The following is a 15712-nucleotide window of genomic DNA, read 5'->3' on the forward strand; positions in this document are numbered from 1 at the left end:
CTCTCAACAGCAATAAGAAAAAGCAATCCTGAAGGGTGACTCACAGCTAGTAATAGAAGCCATAGATAACAAAGAAACCATTTTTGATCACTAGCTCATTCACTTCATCATTGAAGATATAAAGCACATCTATGCTCCTCACAAGTTTTGGAACTTTGCCAAAATTTATAGATCTGTAAATCGATGTACGTATTCTATGGCGCAATGGGCAGCAACCAACTTTATTTTTTGTTGCATACACTAACCTTTTATTTTTTAAATATGCAAACTTGTTTAGAAGAAAAGAGAGGAGAGTTAACGTATCCAATTAGCTGTCTGCCAGCTTGATCAATCTATACCCCTTTTTTTCATTTCTTAGGGGATCGATCATATATATGTATGTATATATATCATGTACATGTATATATATATGTATGTATATTGATAACATGTTCATGATGGCTCAAAAATATTATAACTTACGCGTCTTCCAATAAATAATGTGTTAATATTAATTCCTTGATTGGCAGCTACCTTAATTGCACGTAATTGGCGAGTATAATTAATTGATATGGTCATGTCATGTGGTGAGTACTCGTAATAATGAGTAGAAAACAGCTATTTACTAAACTCACCCTCTGATAGCTAGATACATGCCTGCATATATAGTACTGCTGCAAATAATAATAATAATAATAATAAATGCTATATCCATAAAAAGAGCGCACATAAATAAATTTATAAATTAACGTAATTTTATATAATTTGTTAGATTTAATTTACAATAAAAATAATTCTATAATTTGACGCATTATATCAAATCACATTAATTTATAGATTTACTTTTATGTATTCTTTTTTTGGTTAAAATATTTTTTTAATAACTATGATGAGGTTACTATAATATTAATATTTATTGTTATTATATATATTATATAATGATTTTTTTTTAAAATTTTTTGGGGAGGGAGAATCATACGATCTAATACTATATGATCTTGGTGATCTTCTTCATGACCAAATGAAACTTTTTGATCTATCTCCGGAGATATATCTGCTAAATGCTGATCTCTCGCTATGCGTAGTTTTAGAAAAAGTAGGCTGATATTGTCATGCTTGTCGGAGGAGATCATGATCGTGTAGAAAAAAAGACGAAAATTATGTACAGTCATAAAGTATTGAGTAATTATTTTAAAAAAATATGATTTATTATTAAAAATTAAATTTTTAATGTAGATTTTATATTTACTTATTTTAATATTTTAAAAAAATTATGCAACTTTGCGCACTTAATTACTCAAATATCATTACTTAAATATCATTTTTAAAGGAGATATTAAAGATAAAAGGGATCGGATCGAAGAGCGGCGATCATGATTTTAATTTCTTTGAAAAATTTAGTCACTAAACTAAGGGTTAAAATATGGACGCGTGTCCACTCGTCTCAGTGCTGTTGCACCTAATTAATTACTAACAACCATGCAGCTTCCAAACCTTAATTTTCAACGACCTTTGCGATGGACGGCCTTGCATGCATACGATCTTTAATAATTAAGCCCTGATCTTATTCAATGATATTTCTTTATATATATGTGTGTGTGCGCTCTTTGTTTTGTTCTATAGTTCTCTGTCTGTTTGTGCTCTCTAGAAATTACATAATATATACCTTCTTCTTCTGGCACCAAAACCCTTTAAAATCATGTCTCTCATAATGGACTCCAGCACTTCGCCACCCATTAATCCTCTGTGTCCATTAATGGATGTTAAAGATCATGAGAATGGAGCTTTCGTTTTCGACTCAGCTCTGCTCCAAAAGCAAACCAGCTTGCCTAGCGAATTCATCTGGCCACTACGGGATTTGGCCAATCACAGTAGTACCACTCGAGAAGAGCTCAAAGAACCCATCATTGACTTGGGTGGCTTCATTACAGGGGAGAATAATGCAGCAACAGCTCGCGCAGTTGAGCATGTCAGGGAGGCTTGCTTGAACCATGGCTTCTTCCAAGTGACCAACCATGGTGTCGATGTCAATCTCATTCGTGCCGCGTACGATGAAATTGATACCATTTTCAAGATGCCTCTCGACAAGAAGCTCAGCCTTTGCAGGAAACCTGGTTGTATCTCAGGGTACTCGGGCGCCCATGCAGATCGTTACTCGTCTAAGTTGCCATGGAAAGAGACATTTTCTTTTGGATACCATGAGAATGATGATGATCATGACTCCGAGCCCATGGTAGTTAACTACTTCAATTCAATCTTGGGTGAAGATTTCCAACGAATAGGGTAAGATTATTCATTTTAATTTTTGTGCATGCAGTATTTAATTCATGAAGTTGTATTGTTAGTGTTTTAGGCGCTAGCTAGTACTGGAAATGACAATAAACAATGCATTTTATGAGTTTTCAAGTCATAACTTTTATTGGCATGTTCATTCTTGCATCTTCTTTTTTGAAACTACTTTTATAATTATATTTTTTAATAAGAACAAAAAACGACTCCTGTTGACGGGTTTGACTACATGGACGATCGACCTCATTAATGATATTTCTATATCACATCGGAACAAGACCTAATTCATTTATTGGCTTCCCTGCTTGCTTTGAAAGATTGGTTTTGATTGATGCTATGTACATGTTCTAAAAAGAAAAGTCCGGTGCAGGACTTTCATAAAAAAAGTAGTTCTTCAAAAAAATTATTATTATTATTATTTTTTTATCATTTTTTAAGATAAGTCTACATTTTTATAAAAAAGAATTGTAAGAAATTTATCTATTTAAGACGTGTAGGAATCTTTTCTCTGTGATCAATCTCTGCGCATCTCACTGATCATCATCAGAAAGCATGGACCTTTTTTTAATTTTTTTTTATCCCTTTTGGTCTTTTTCTTTTGATAGTTGGGTTTATCAAAGGTACTGTGAAGCCATGAAGGAAGTTTCTCTAGTGATTATGGAGCTCTTGGCAATTAGCTTGGGTGTTGATCGTTTGCACTACAGGAAGTTTTTTGAAGACGGAAGCTCAATAATGAGGTGTAACTACTATCCTCCTTGCAAAAAATCTGGCCTCACCCTTGGCACCGGTCCTCACTGCGACCCAACCTCCTTGACCATTCTTCATCAAGATCAAGTTGGTGGCCTTGAAGTTTTTGCAAATAACCAATGGCATTCAATTCGACCTCGTCCAGATGCCCTAGTCATAAACATTGGCGATACCTTTATGGTACGTATGTATTTTATATACATATACATATACATATATATATATATATATAATTATGCTGGTCCTTAATTCATGATCATATATGTATGTGTGTGTATAATTTATTTTGATGATATTAATGATACTCAATGAATATGAAAGCGTGCAATCATGCAAAAAGAGTACTCTAGCTAGGTTTTACATGCAGTATGATCAGGCAAGCATATATATATAATACACACATATGCATGTGGACAAGTAGGTTATCTCAGCATTAATTATTTTCTGCTAAGATTAAGACATCATGGTCATTTAACGTTCTGAAATGACTAATGATCGACCAATTATAGAGTTTCATGTACATAATTTATAATTAAAGGTGCTGGCTGAGCTTGATCTGGCAGTTTAAAAATACTCATAATATATTTGAAGTATTTCCATCGAGATCCATAACCACTAGTGGGTCTGGAGTGAATGACTTCCATGCATTTATTTGATCATCTGGGACCATATATCGGCATGAATCCATACAGACTTTATGAATAAAAAGGGCATATGCAACTCATATAAGATCAAAACGATCCAAAGTGTAATAATTTAATACCAAGATAATTATTGGACGAACGACCTTTTTACCCGAAAGATTTTACCACTACTTGAGTAAGATGACACGCGGATCGAAGACATGCATGACAATGACAAACAATTAAACAACTGCATGCTGCATGTACATAAAATTTATAAAGCTAAGTAACTTATGATCTGTTTGATGTTTTGATATGAAGGCGTTATCTAATGGGAAATACAAGAGTTGCCTGCACAGAGCAGTGGTGAACAGGGACAAGGAGAGGAGATCGTTGGTTTACTTTGTGTGCCCAAGAGAAGACAAAGTGGTGAGGCCCCCAAAAGATCTGGTTTGCGGAGAATTAGGGACCTTAAGGAACTACCCTGATTTCACATGGTCCGACTTGCTGGAGTTTACACTAAACCACTACAGGGCCGATGTCGCTACCCTCCAAAGCTTCATCCAATGGCTTGTATCCTCCAAACCATCCAACAACTTCAAGTAATTTCTTAATTAATTTGGCTGATCATCGGTTCTGATCATGATCATTGCTACCTAGCTAGCTCAGCTTAGCTCTCGGCTCATGGTATTTTTCTCCCAACCCCTTCCTCTTCTATGTGTATATATATATATATACCCTGATCAAGTGGCTAGCTAGCTGCCGTGTAATCACATATAATATATATATATATAATTTACTTTAGGCATAGCACCTTCTTTTACTGTTTATGTACACGACTTTCACTTTTCACTGTATTCATAAATATCTGTTCGCTCTGCATGCGTGTATGGTGTACGTGAATTCGGGCATACGCATGCACTCTTATCTTGTTCATGAAGTAGCATGCATGTGTGGTCGTATTGTGAACATCATAATCGAGAGGTGCTATATACGCTCTCTTAATTATCTTGTTGATCAAATGGTTCTAGTCTTTTTGGTCATTTTTATTACATACGACGACTCATCAACTTGTACATTTATTTCGGTTTCTTCTTCAACCATATTAATAAAATATATATCAGGTCTAAATTCCTATGTATTATTAGCCATTCGAATTATAGAAAAAATTCAACAACGAATGTACGTGAGAGGAGCGCGTGGACCCTATTTGTCCGAGCAATTACTCGAGCAGGGGGCGCATGCACGCCTGTATATATGAATTCAGTGCAGAAATCATGTCATATAAAAACAATAAATGAAGCGTAACGTGATGGGATTTAAACGATAAAAGAAAGAACTGAGCATCAAGGAAATACATTCAGCTGGAAAAGTGGAAAATCTTTTCATCCTCCCCGTATCTATCGATCAACCTCCCGGCCACCTTCCAAGATCAAAAAGTGTAGGAAAATCTTTTCATCTGTGACATCTCATGGCTAGATACCACAAACGTGGAGGCAAAAATTGCAATTGTAAATCATGAAGCACTCATATATAGACGAAACGAATGAACGTACACTTAATGAGACATGCTAGCTGCCAGTAAACCTCGGTTTCAGGAAACTAACTTTTAGTTGTCATTGTCGTATCACTATCACGGAGACAAGGACTGATGCTGATCAAGGGTTGTCGTTGCATTCTCAAGACGAACACGTAAAATATATAGTATTAGCCATTAGGATGGGTCCCAAAGCACGGGGACTATTACAAAGATTTTGCGAGGAGAGAAGATTTGTGAAGGCCGGAGTCTACGTCCAGTCTGAGCCATGAGGTGACTTGGAGATCATCGATATAAATTAATGCAACAATTACAGACCCCAATGGCTACCCTCGTGTATTTTTCAACGATCTTTTTCCCCTTTTCTAAGATTGTTCCCGTGATTGGACTCTCTCTCACAGATGCAATACATATGCGCGCGCGACAACTTTTTGGCCTGTGCATTCACGTGCGCGTGCATGATTTTTGTTTAGTGGTCTCAACGTGCTGGCACGTATGTGGGGTCGAGACATGATTTTAATTTTTGTTTCCGACCTGTTCTTAAGGCACGTAATAAGTTAATCAATGGGGCCATAATTATTAACTAAGAAATTTAGTATTATTTGCACTAAAAATTAACTTTTAACTCGCAACTTTAGTACTGTATATATATAATATGTATATGTCACGTTCTTCACAGATATATAGTATCATATATATATAAATACACATACACACCACACATCATGCCTTATATATACACACAGTACATACATACACACACCACGTTGATTAAACCCGGAGTCGATGACATTATGAATCTGCATATAGAAGTGGTGTAGTTTGCCTTGATGCCGTGTGGACGTGCGGACATGTGCAACATGCACCTCATGTGATGGTTGCATATATGTGTGTGTGTGCACCTACAATTGAAGAAATTAAGGCCATGTATATTATATACATGCATTTGTGCAATGCAACAAGGTGGCCATTGTGTGCTACCTTATTGTCGTTTTGCATATATTATTGTTGTGTGCTGACTGCTGGGGGCGTACGTGCCGTGTACATGCAGCCAAAGGTCTAGCTGCTACTTGGCGTCGAGTCATGCGGCCAGCGCATCAGGCGGCGCCATTATTTCTTGGCTACTGGACGTTTATGATCGAGCCGTTGATGTGCAAAGAAATAGACCACCATGCAGCATGTGGCTGGTAGTTAATTAAAGGCCGTATTTTGAACAGAACACCATGTAGATCGATGCAGTTCCTAGCTAGGTCGACACTTAAGTACTGTCGTGCTCGATCGATCCAAACATCAAGAGAAAGAAATCATTCTGGATTCATATGTTGAATAATGTTCGTGGTTGCCAATGGAGGTTCAAGTCCTTTAATCCATTATGGACGTAATTGGTGTCCCTGAAAATATTACATCCTCCTTAAGACAGCTCGATCGATCGGTATTAACCATGCATTGTGCTATCTAGTCATCATGTGTTGGTAACAATTAACATCATATATAGTGTATACCCTCCTTCGATCGGTGTCTAATTGATTAAAGACATGATATATATATATATATATATATATATGTGTGTGTGTGTGTGTCATGTGTGTGTGTGTGAGCGACCATTTCTAGGACGTCAAGATTTCTTAGGTCATACATTAATTAGTTAGCGTAGACAATTAGGCGTGGAGTGAGAAAAACTGGTCTTATTAATTTGTGATCATACAAAATAAAAATTATTTTCTTGTTTAGATAACAAACCAATTATTTTGTCAATTTTCCCTACATATCATTAATGGTTTGACATGTGAAATTTCTAAAACGTTGCTTGAAGTTTATTGATATGGTATGCTGGATTGTAAATCTATTTTTATTTAAATGAGTTCATAATTAATTGAAGTTGATTAATGTGATATGTTAGATTGTAAAATTATTTTTAGTTTTTAAAATAGATTTAACGTATCACATAATGAAATTATGTTAATTTATAAATTTATTTTTTAAAATGTTTTTTTTTTCTCTTTGTAAGTATACTCCTATTCCAATGTCAAATATAACGACATGTTAAGAAAATAATTAAAAATTTAAAACGATAAAACTAAAAAAATGTCTTTTAGATTATTAAAAAAAAAAAAAAAGGGTGCTTGGGAGGGAATTCAATCCCATTTCCGAAGGACAAACCTTTGGATAAAAAGTGGGACAGATTTGTCGCATCAGTACTAGTACTGATCGATGTGCAAAACTTTACATTAATTAAATAAATATAGATTTCAAATATTATTTAAGTCATGGGCTAAAAGCTGGGAGATAAGGTGGGAACAAGAGGACCCCATCCCCTAGAGAGTAGAGGGTACATAAATGACCACTCCAAAGGTACTATTAATTTGATGATTAAGTTGAGCCCGACAGAACCCTAGTACCGGCAGTATCTCATAATATAGTTTTCATATCTTTAGCAATTGACACTTTGTACTAATTAATAAAATCATACACCTTTCAAATCAATATATAATATTTGATACCTTATGCATATACTTAATAGTTCAATTGAGATTAGAACCAACTGACCCTTTAAAAAAAAATTATTATTATTATTTTTTTTTTTTTTAATTTGTCCAAATTGATCGAACTGACCAACTAGAGGGGGCGGGAGAGAGAACCAACATGACCGGGCCTAGTCGGTTAGCCAATTTGGGATCGGTTTTGGGCTTGTAATGATCTAGAAGTCCAATTTTAATTTACATCTAAGGAGTTATAAGACCTAACATTAACTGTTTGGCCATCGAGAAAAGATAAGAAAATGAAATAAGAACACAAAGTCCAAATGGAAACGAAACTTATAGCTCAACAATGGCACCAAAGAACATATTTGAGATTTAACCAAAGAATTACACAATATTCAATGTAACTTACCAAGAGAGTGAGAAGGTTTTAGAGATGAGAGAGAAAGGGCATTGGGGCTAGCGAGTTAAGTGTCACCAATGGACAATCGGAAGATGGATGGAGGGAGAACCAAGAGAGGCCAAAGAGATGAAAGATGAGAGAGAGAAACGATGTTGGAGAGTAAAGATGAGAAATGAAGAAGAGGGGAAGGGGGCTTCCCTAACCCAAAATGACGTCATTTGATGAATTAAACCAAATGACATTGTTTCAATTTTTTTTTTCTCTGACCAAACTGTTATAAAACGACGTTGTTTAACTTAAGTGTTTAACTTACTTAAGTTAAATTGCATCATTTTATATAAGAATAAAATAATATATTATATCAGTCGGTTCACCAATTTGAACACGGTTCAAACTTCAAACAGAATTGAACCAACTGATGTCGATTTCCATCAGTTTGGACCTCCAGCAAAATGATTCTCCATTAGTTTTGGTCGATTCCGAAATCCAACAGCCGGTTCAGGTCGGTGATGATTAGTTCTAGCTAGCGGTTCTTTTTCACCCCTAATATTTCAATCCATCCTATACCCCCAACCCCCTCTTCTATACCGTAAGAAACTTGGTTTTATTTGCACGACAAAAATAACTAAGAAAAGAAAAATTAGTCTCATGAAGTTCACAATGGCCGCAATTGAATTATATATGTTAGTTGCTCAAAAGAAGTAAAAATAAAAATAAATAATCATCTCTAGGTTTTCTCATTTTTAGTATATGGTCCCTAAGATTTTCAGATTAAAATGATGGAGAAAATATATAAGTTGTAATTTATTTTGTTAAGAATCACCATTTGATAAATTAGTCATTTTCGTATGGAAGTTAAAAAAATGCAATTGATAAATAGAGAGGAAAAAACACTAAACATGAATGTTTTCTATATGTAATGGGAATTAAGTACTAGTACTTTTTTTTATTTATTTATTATTTTTTATAGAAGGGGTGGGGAGTTTCGAACCTAAATTTTTCATTTGAAGAATTGGGTCATATGTCATTAGACCATCAGACTCTAAGCTAAATACTAGTATTTTATGTGCACATAATTAATTAGAAATCGTATGTATTTTGAAACAAAAAATGGCTGATCGAAAGGGATCATAATATATTTTTTCAGGTTGGTTATGATCCTACAAACATGACATATAGCTAGCTAGCTTGATCAATGCCAACATGATAGTGTAGCTTTTGTGTGTGTGTGTGTGTCCATGCAGTACCGAGACATCAACAATATATATCTTAACCACTTGATATGTTGACCATAATACTCTGATGATCCCCATTATTTAACTTCCTTTTTCAAGTTGCATGATCTTGACTTCAGCGAGAAATCATGAAAACATGACTTAATCCCAAGTATATATATCCTCCATGCATGATTACATTGTAGAAATTTGGAAAATGAAGATGAATGAAGAGATTCAACATTAATATGGTAACACTCCTGTGATGATATTTGTCCAACAAGTTAGTGATAGACAAAGGAGAATTAAGTACCTTCATTATGCATAAATGGTCCCTATTTATAAACCATGAGGCATTGATTGAGAAGTGACACAACCATTAGTAAGACAATGGTTGGCAAAGGACACGAGTATTAACAAAGGACACAACCCTTTGATTTAGCTTTTGACTAAATCAAAGGGTTGTGTCTCTTAACACTTTCTCAACCATCATCCCCATAGGTACCATCACTATAGAGAGTGTATCATTTCAAGGGGTAAACATGCCCTAGAATTACATCTCCCACTTGATCACACAAAACAGTGATGATCCAATTGAGTATTTTACTTCGGTACCAATATTATAAGCTTTCTACTACTCAACTCTCATATACAAACTCTTATAGATCGACGTTAGAGTATGGCAAGCCTCTACGTGCGCTTGTTTTTGTCATTATTTTATCTTACCACATCGACCTCCACCATATGTGCTCCTACTAACCACATATAAAGAGTGACTTCATTTCACTAAAAAAAACTTAGTGCACAACATCAATTCTCTGTGATTGAACCAATAATCAATAGCCCTATCACAATTGACAATTTCAATCGAATACATAACACATGTATCGACCTACGCTGAATTTTTTTTAAGTACTTCCTCTAGAGGCTATTTGTGTGGCTTTATCTAATCACCTTATTAGCGACTTTACAAATAATCAACCAATTATTTGGTTAATCAACCCACACTAAAATTTTATCAAGTACTCACCCTAAGGCCATTTCTGAGATTTTCCTTAATTACGTTATTAGTAACTTTACAAATGACCAGAATTTTAATTTGGGTATCATTATAACTCCATTTTTCTAAGCGTCCCAGGAATTTTTTGAGTTATGCATGTCAACCATAAAGTTAATTCACCTAGGTATCTCTCAACTCCATTCTAGTCACATGTTCTCTAAATTTCTCCAGAGACAATCTCTTAGTCATTGAATCTGCTATCATCTCAGTCAAGGAAATAAAATTAACCCTGACCTTACCTCTTTCCACTATATCTAAAATATAATGATAATGCACATCAATGTTTTTTCCCTTGGAACTCCGTGTTCCACTTTTTATCGATGAGATGACAGAGTGATTATCACAAAACACATTAATTGATTTTGTGGATGTACCCAAATTCAAGCTTTCAATAAAGCCTTTCATCCAAACTTCATTACTCACTGCAGTACTATAATCAATATATTCTACTTCCATAGTAGACTTAGCAAAACAGCTATATTTCTTACTCAACCAAAAAACTATTGTTCCACCAAATAGAAATATATATCCACTTATAAATTTTCTATCATCTACATCACTTCCACAATCAGCATCATTATAGTAGATTAATTCTAGATTACTTATTCCAAAGTATAATTTCATATTTTTTGTACCTTGTAAATACCTTAATGTACGTTTCACTACTTGCCAATGTTCCTTACATGGATTGGATTGATATCTGCTTACCAATCCTAATGCATGGCAAATATTTGGTCTTGTACTTGTCATTGCATACATGAAGCTTCCCACATCTTGAGCATAGGGAGTTTTAAGCATTTTTCTTATTTCCTTCTCATTGTTTGGACACATACTTTTATTTAAAACATGATCTTTGCAAACAGGTGTATTTAAGGATTTATAATTTTCCATACCAAATCTTTTAAGTAATTTTTTTAGATATTTTTCTTTATCTAAATATAACATCTTTGAATTTCTATCTCTAGAAATTCTTATACTAAGAGCATAGGCAACTTCAACCATATCTTTCATTTCAAATTTAGATTTCAAGAATTCTTTTGTTTTAATAATCATATTTAGACAATTACTTGTCAGTAATATATCATCAATATATAATGATAATAATGTCAATTTATTATCCATTTTTCATATGTATACACAATGATCTAGTGAACATATTTCATATCCCATTTTAAAATGGCTTGGTGAAACTCCAAGTACCATTGTCTTGAAAATTGGTTAAGTTCATATAGTGACTTCTTCAACCTATAGACTTTTTCTTCATGTCCTTTAATTTGGAACCATTCTGGTTGAATCATAAATATATCTTCTTTTAATTCACTATTAAGAAAAGTTATTTTTATGTCTAATTAATGTAATTCCAAATTCATTCTGGCAACAATAGATATGATAATCCTTATGGATATGAATTTTGCCATAGGCGAATACATATACACAAAGTCTATACTTAATTGTCAGGTATTTCCTTTAGCCACTAACCTTGTTTTATAACTTTCCAAACTACCATAAACTTTAAATTTCTTTTGAGAATCCATTTGCAACCAATAGCCTTTCTATCTTTTGGAAGATCTGTTAACTCCCAAATATTTTTTTTTTTATTAATTCTATTTCATCTTTCATAGCCTCAAGACATTTATCTAAATCGATACTATTAATTATCTCATAAAAGTTTTTAGGAACATTTTCTAAATTTTTTAAATTGGTATTTAGCATATAATGATCTTAAAATAATATCGATGGTCTTCTGGTTCTTTTACTCCCATTGTCTCCAACATTAATACCTGTAGATTGATTTTCATCTGATTTTCTTTTATTTCTGTTATTCTGTATCTGAATAATATTATAGTTTTCATTGCCAGACCCTGTAGAGACCCGTTGATTCTATAGATCATTTAATAAATCTATATGATCAATTGGAGTAATAAGGTTTATATTTTTCAAGAAACAACATTTCTACTTTCTATCAATCCTTTTTCAGAATGATAAAATCTATAGACACTTTCATTTTTTACATAGCCAATAAACCTACATTCCCAGGTTTTACCTTTCAATATATCCCTTAGTGGCCTTGGAATAAACACTTGTGTCTTACAACCCCACACTTTAAACTTACCTAAGTCTGGTTTATGTCTCGTCCATATCTTGTAAGGTGTAAGAGGTGTTGCTTTAATTTCAACTCCATTTAATATATATGCCCCAATCGATAATGCTTCACCCCAAAAATATGTTGGTAGATCAACATATGCCATTATTAATCTCATCAGATCCAATAGAGTTCTATTTCTTCTTTCTGCATTGTCATTTTGTTTAGGCTTATATGGCATATTATATATATGTTTTATACCATTCAATTTACAGAAATAATCCAAAGCTTCAAATTCATGTCCTCTATCATTATTCAAACTTTTAATCAGTCTACCCAATTGGGTTTCTACTTCTGTTTAATTTACATTCTTTAAATTTCTTAATTGCTTCAGATTTATGTTTGAGTAAGTAGATATGCATATCTTGAATAGTTATTAGTAAAAGTAATAAAGTACCCAATTCCTGTATTGGTTTTAGTTTTGAAAGGTGCACAAAGATTCAAATGTATAATTTCAAATAAATTTATGGATTTCCAACTTTTGAAAAAGAGATTTACTACTCATTAATTTTCCTTTGATACATTGTTCACATTATCTGAGTTTATTTGTGGTATTAATCCGCTTTTACACATTCTGATCATTTTATTTTTATTTATATGACATGATCTTAAATGCCATAAATATGCACAATCAGTAGACACATTCAAATAATCAGATTTAGATTATTTATTAATATCAACATTCAGTACATACATATCGTGATCTTTCATGCCTTTCATTGATACATTACCCTTACACAATGGTTTCAGACTTAAATTCAACTGTGTAGCCATTTTGATCTTATATAGGCACCAATACTAGATTTCTATGAATACAAGGTACATATAATAGATCACTAAGTAAAATAACAGAATTATTTACTTTAAATTTACATGCACCCTACCCCAAGACATCGTAGTATGTGTTGTTGGTCATATACACTATGTGTTCTCTTGTTTATTTCTCTTTAAGTTTAACAAAAAAATCTCTATTCCAGCATATATATTTTGTTGCTGCAGAGTCAACTCACTATGAATCTATTACTAGTTCCACGAGCATTATTTCTAAGATTGTCATCACAATTTCCTTGCTTTCTTGCATTTTTTTACCTTATTAGGACATTGTGACTTGTAATGTCCATTATTTTCATAATTTCTAGTAAATGGTTTACTTTTTACTTTTTCAACTATTTCTTTTTCTTAAACTGTTTTGGCTTCATCTTGTTCTATATAGAATGTTTGTACTGAGTCATCAACAAATTGAATGATTCATTACCTCTATTCCTCATTTTTATTCTTTCTCCTTCAAGCACTAAAAGTATCGGAAGCAATGTCATTATTATTTCATTTTCATTATGTGTTAAAGAAGTAATAATATGATCTCAAGATGAAAGAAGACTACTTAGTATGGTCGTAATTTGAATTTTATCACTGAGAGGATGACCAACATCATATAATTCTTTTGCAATCAACTCAATTTGAAGTACATGATCACTAATGTCATCATTCTCTTTCATGCAAGTTCGTTTATGTTTTTCAATAATAATTGTATATAAGTATCGAACCTTAAACCATACTTTGCCTCAACTGCATCCACAATTTCTTTAATAGTTTTATAGTTTTCAAAAAGATGAATGATATGATCATTCATACAATGCAAAATTAAAACTTTTGACCGTGCATTGTGTTCTTCCCACTTATCTTTACTTCGTATATTGCTTCCACTTCCATTACTAGTCAACCCACTTTCTACACTTTTTGATGGTTTTGGTGTTGTCAATGTTTGTAAGGTCTTTCCATAAGTTAGAAGAAAAGTTATATGCATTTTTTCATTATTGAAAATTTCTTCCATTTAATTTTTCTATCCCCGAGGGATCAATACTTTTCTTCGGCACAATAAATAATAAGTCTTAAAAAATTGACAACAAAAATGTAGAAATAATAAATGTGGTCTATTGTAAATAAATTAAATACAATAGTTCAACTGTGAAAAAATAAAATTATTACAAACTTTATAATAATAATAATAATAATCCTTAGATTTAATCCAAGGTGTCAGCCTTGTAATCCTCCTATTATATTTTAAATAAGAAGAATAATGGAAGTGACGCTTCGATCGAGTATTCCTACAAAATTTCCTTGATGTTTCTCTCCTTTCAATGAGTTTTTACGATAATCTTGACCAACACATGCCCTATAATGATTTGGCAGGAAATTTAGAGTATAATAGCTTTTGAATTGAACAAATCGGGCTTGAAATGATCCCAAACGACCCAAAATACCGAAATTTGCCCAAACAGGTTCAAAAAACTGAGTTAGACGGTTCAAACCAGGTCTAGGAGAAGAAAACCAGTTGTCGGCTCGGTCAATGACTTGATGCACAACTCTGTCTTCAACTTGGCACACAACTTGTAGTGGTGGGTCAGCTTGTGGGCTGGTGACTTGGGCTTGGGCTTGGGCTTGAGTCCAATTCCTTATGAGCCCATGAACTTCCACAAAATGGGCTGAAGGTAAGGCCCATATTTGAGCCGTTTGAAGTGAGCACATTCCAGATGAAACAACGTTGTCTAGTTTGGCTGAAATGTCTTCCGGTTGGGCTAAAATGATGCAACGTTGTTTGGGCCCTGGCTCTAAATAGCATTGTTCGTTGCAACGTTTGGCTCCCCAGACTCAACCAAAACAATAATGTCATTTTGGTCATTTTTCTCTTCACTTGGTTGAATGACAATATCGTTAGCCAATAATTGTTTGAATTTTCTTATTCCTTGGTCGAATTTGCACTGTTTCAACCAATGTCTTCCTGTTCTTCTTCCTCGCAGGGATTGGAACCGGTTTCTGTACATGACAGATCAGTGCTTCCCTCTGACAACGACTAAGGTGCCGACATGTCCCCAACACTCTCAAATCCTAGTGGTGGTGATGGACTTTGGTAACTTGCTAGAACAGTAATAGTGTGTAAAATTATTGCACAGTGCATTGTTTCTTTGTGTAAAAATGTGCCAATAATTTTCTTTAAAATAATAACAACTTACAAAATTTTAAAGATTCCTAGTATACTCTAGACCTCCCACTATAATTTGGAAAAAAAAAATTTCCTTGGATTCGAAAGTCTCTGAGGATGATTGTAATATGCAAGTGTGGTTCCCAAACCAATCACTTACCTATTGATCATCTTCTCAATGTGTGAAATTAACCCCCTCTCATGACTTGGCTCTCTGATACCACCATAGAAATATGAAAAATGAAGATGAATGAATT

At 33.6% G+C, this 15712-nt stretch overlaps 1 protein-coding gene across 1 annotated transcript; it reads left to right on the top strand.

Moving 5' to 3' along the window:
• The first annotated feature begins 1529 nt into the window (after positions 1–1529).
• LOC122307908 (gibberellin 20 oxidase 1-D-like) lies at positions 1530–4442 on the top strand. The gene is made up of 3 exons (XM_043121033.1): positions 1530–2262; positions 2874–3195; positions 3960–4442. Exons 1-3 carry the CDS (start codon positions 1679–1681, stop codon positions 4242–4244), a joined length of 1191 nt encoding a protein of 396 aa, XP_042976967.1. The 5' UTR covers positions 1530–1678; the 3' UTR covers positions 4245–4442.
• Positions 4443–15712: the final 11270 nt, after the last annotated feature.

This window comes from Carya illinoinensis, chromosome 4 (assembly GCF_018687715.1).
Source record: "Carya illinoinensis cultivar Pawnee chromosome 4, C.illinoinensisPawnee_v1, whole genome shotgun sequence".
Lineage (NCBI taxonomy): Eukaryota > Viridiplantae > Streptophyta > Magnoliopsida > Fagales > Juglandaceae > Carya > Carya illinoinensis.

Excerpts from the sequence above, each read along its gene's own strand:
- LOC122307908 (XM_043121033.1), top strand. The coding sequence starts at position 1,679 with ATGTCTCTCATAATGGACTCCAGCACTTCGCCACCCATTAATCCTCTG. Across the intron at positions 2,263-2,873 it reads GAAGATTTCCAACGAATAGG|TTGGGTTTATCAAAGGTACT; the intron begins GTAAGATTATTC and ends TTCTTTTGATAG. Across the intron at positions 3,196-3,959 it reads ACATTGGCGATACCTTTATG|GCGTTATCTAATGGGAAATA; the intron begins GTACGTATGTAT and ends TTTGATATGAAG.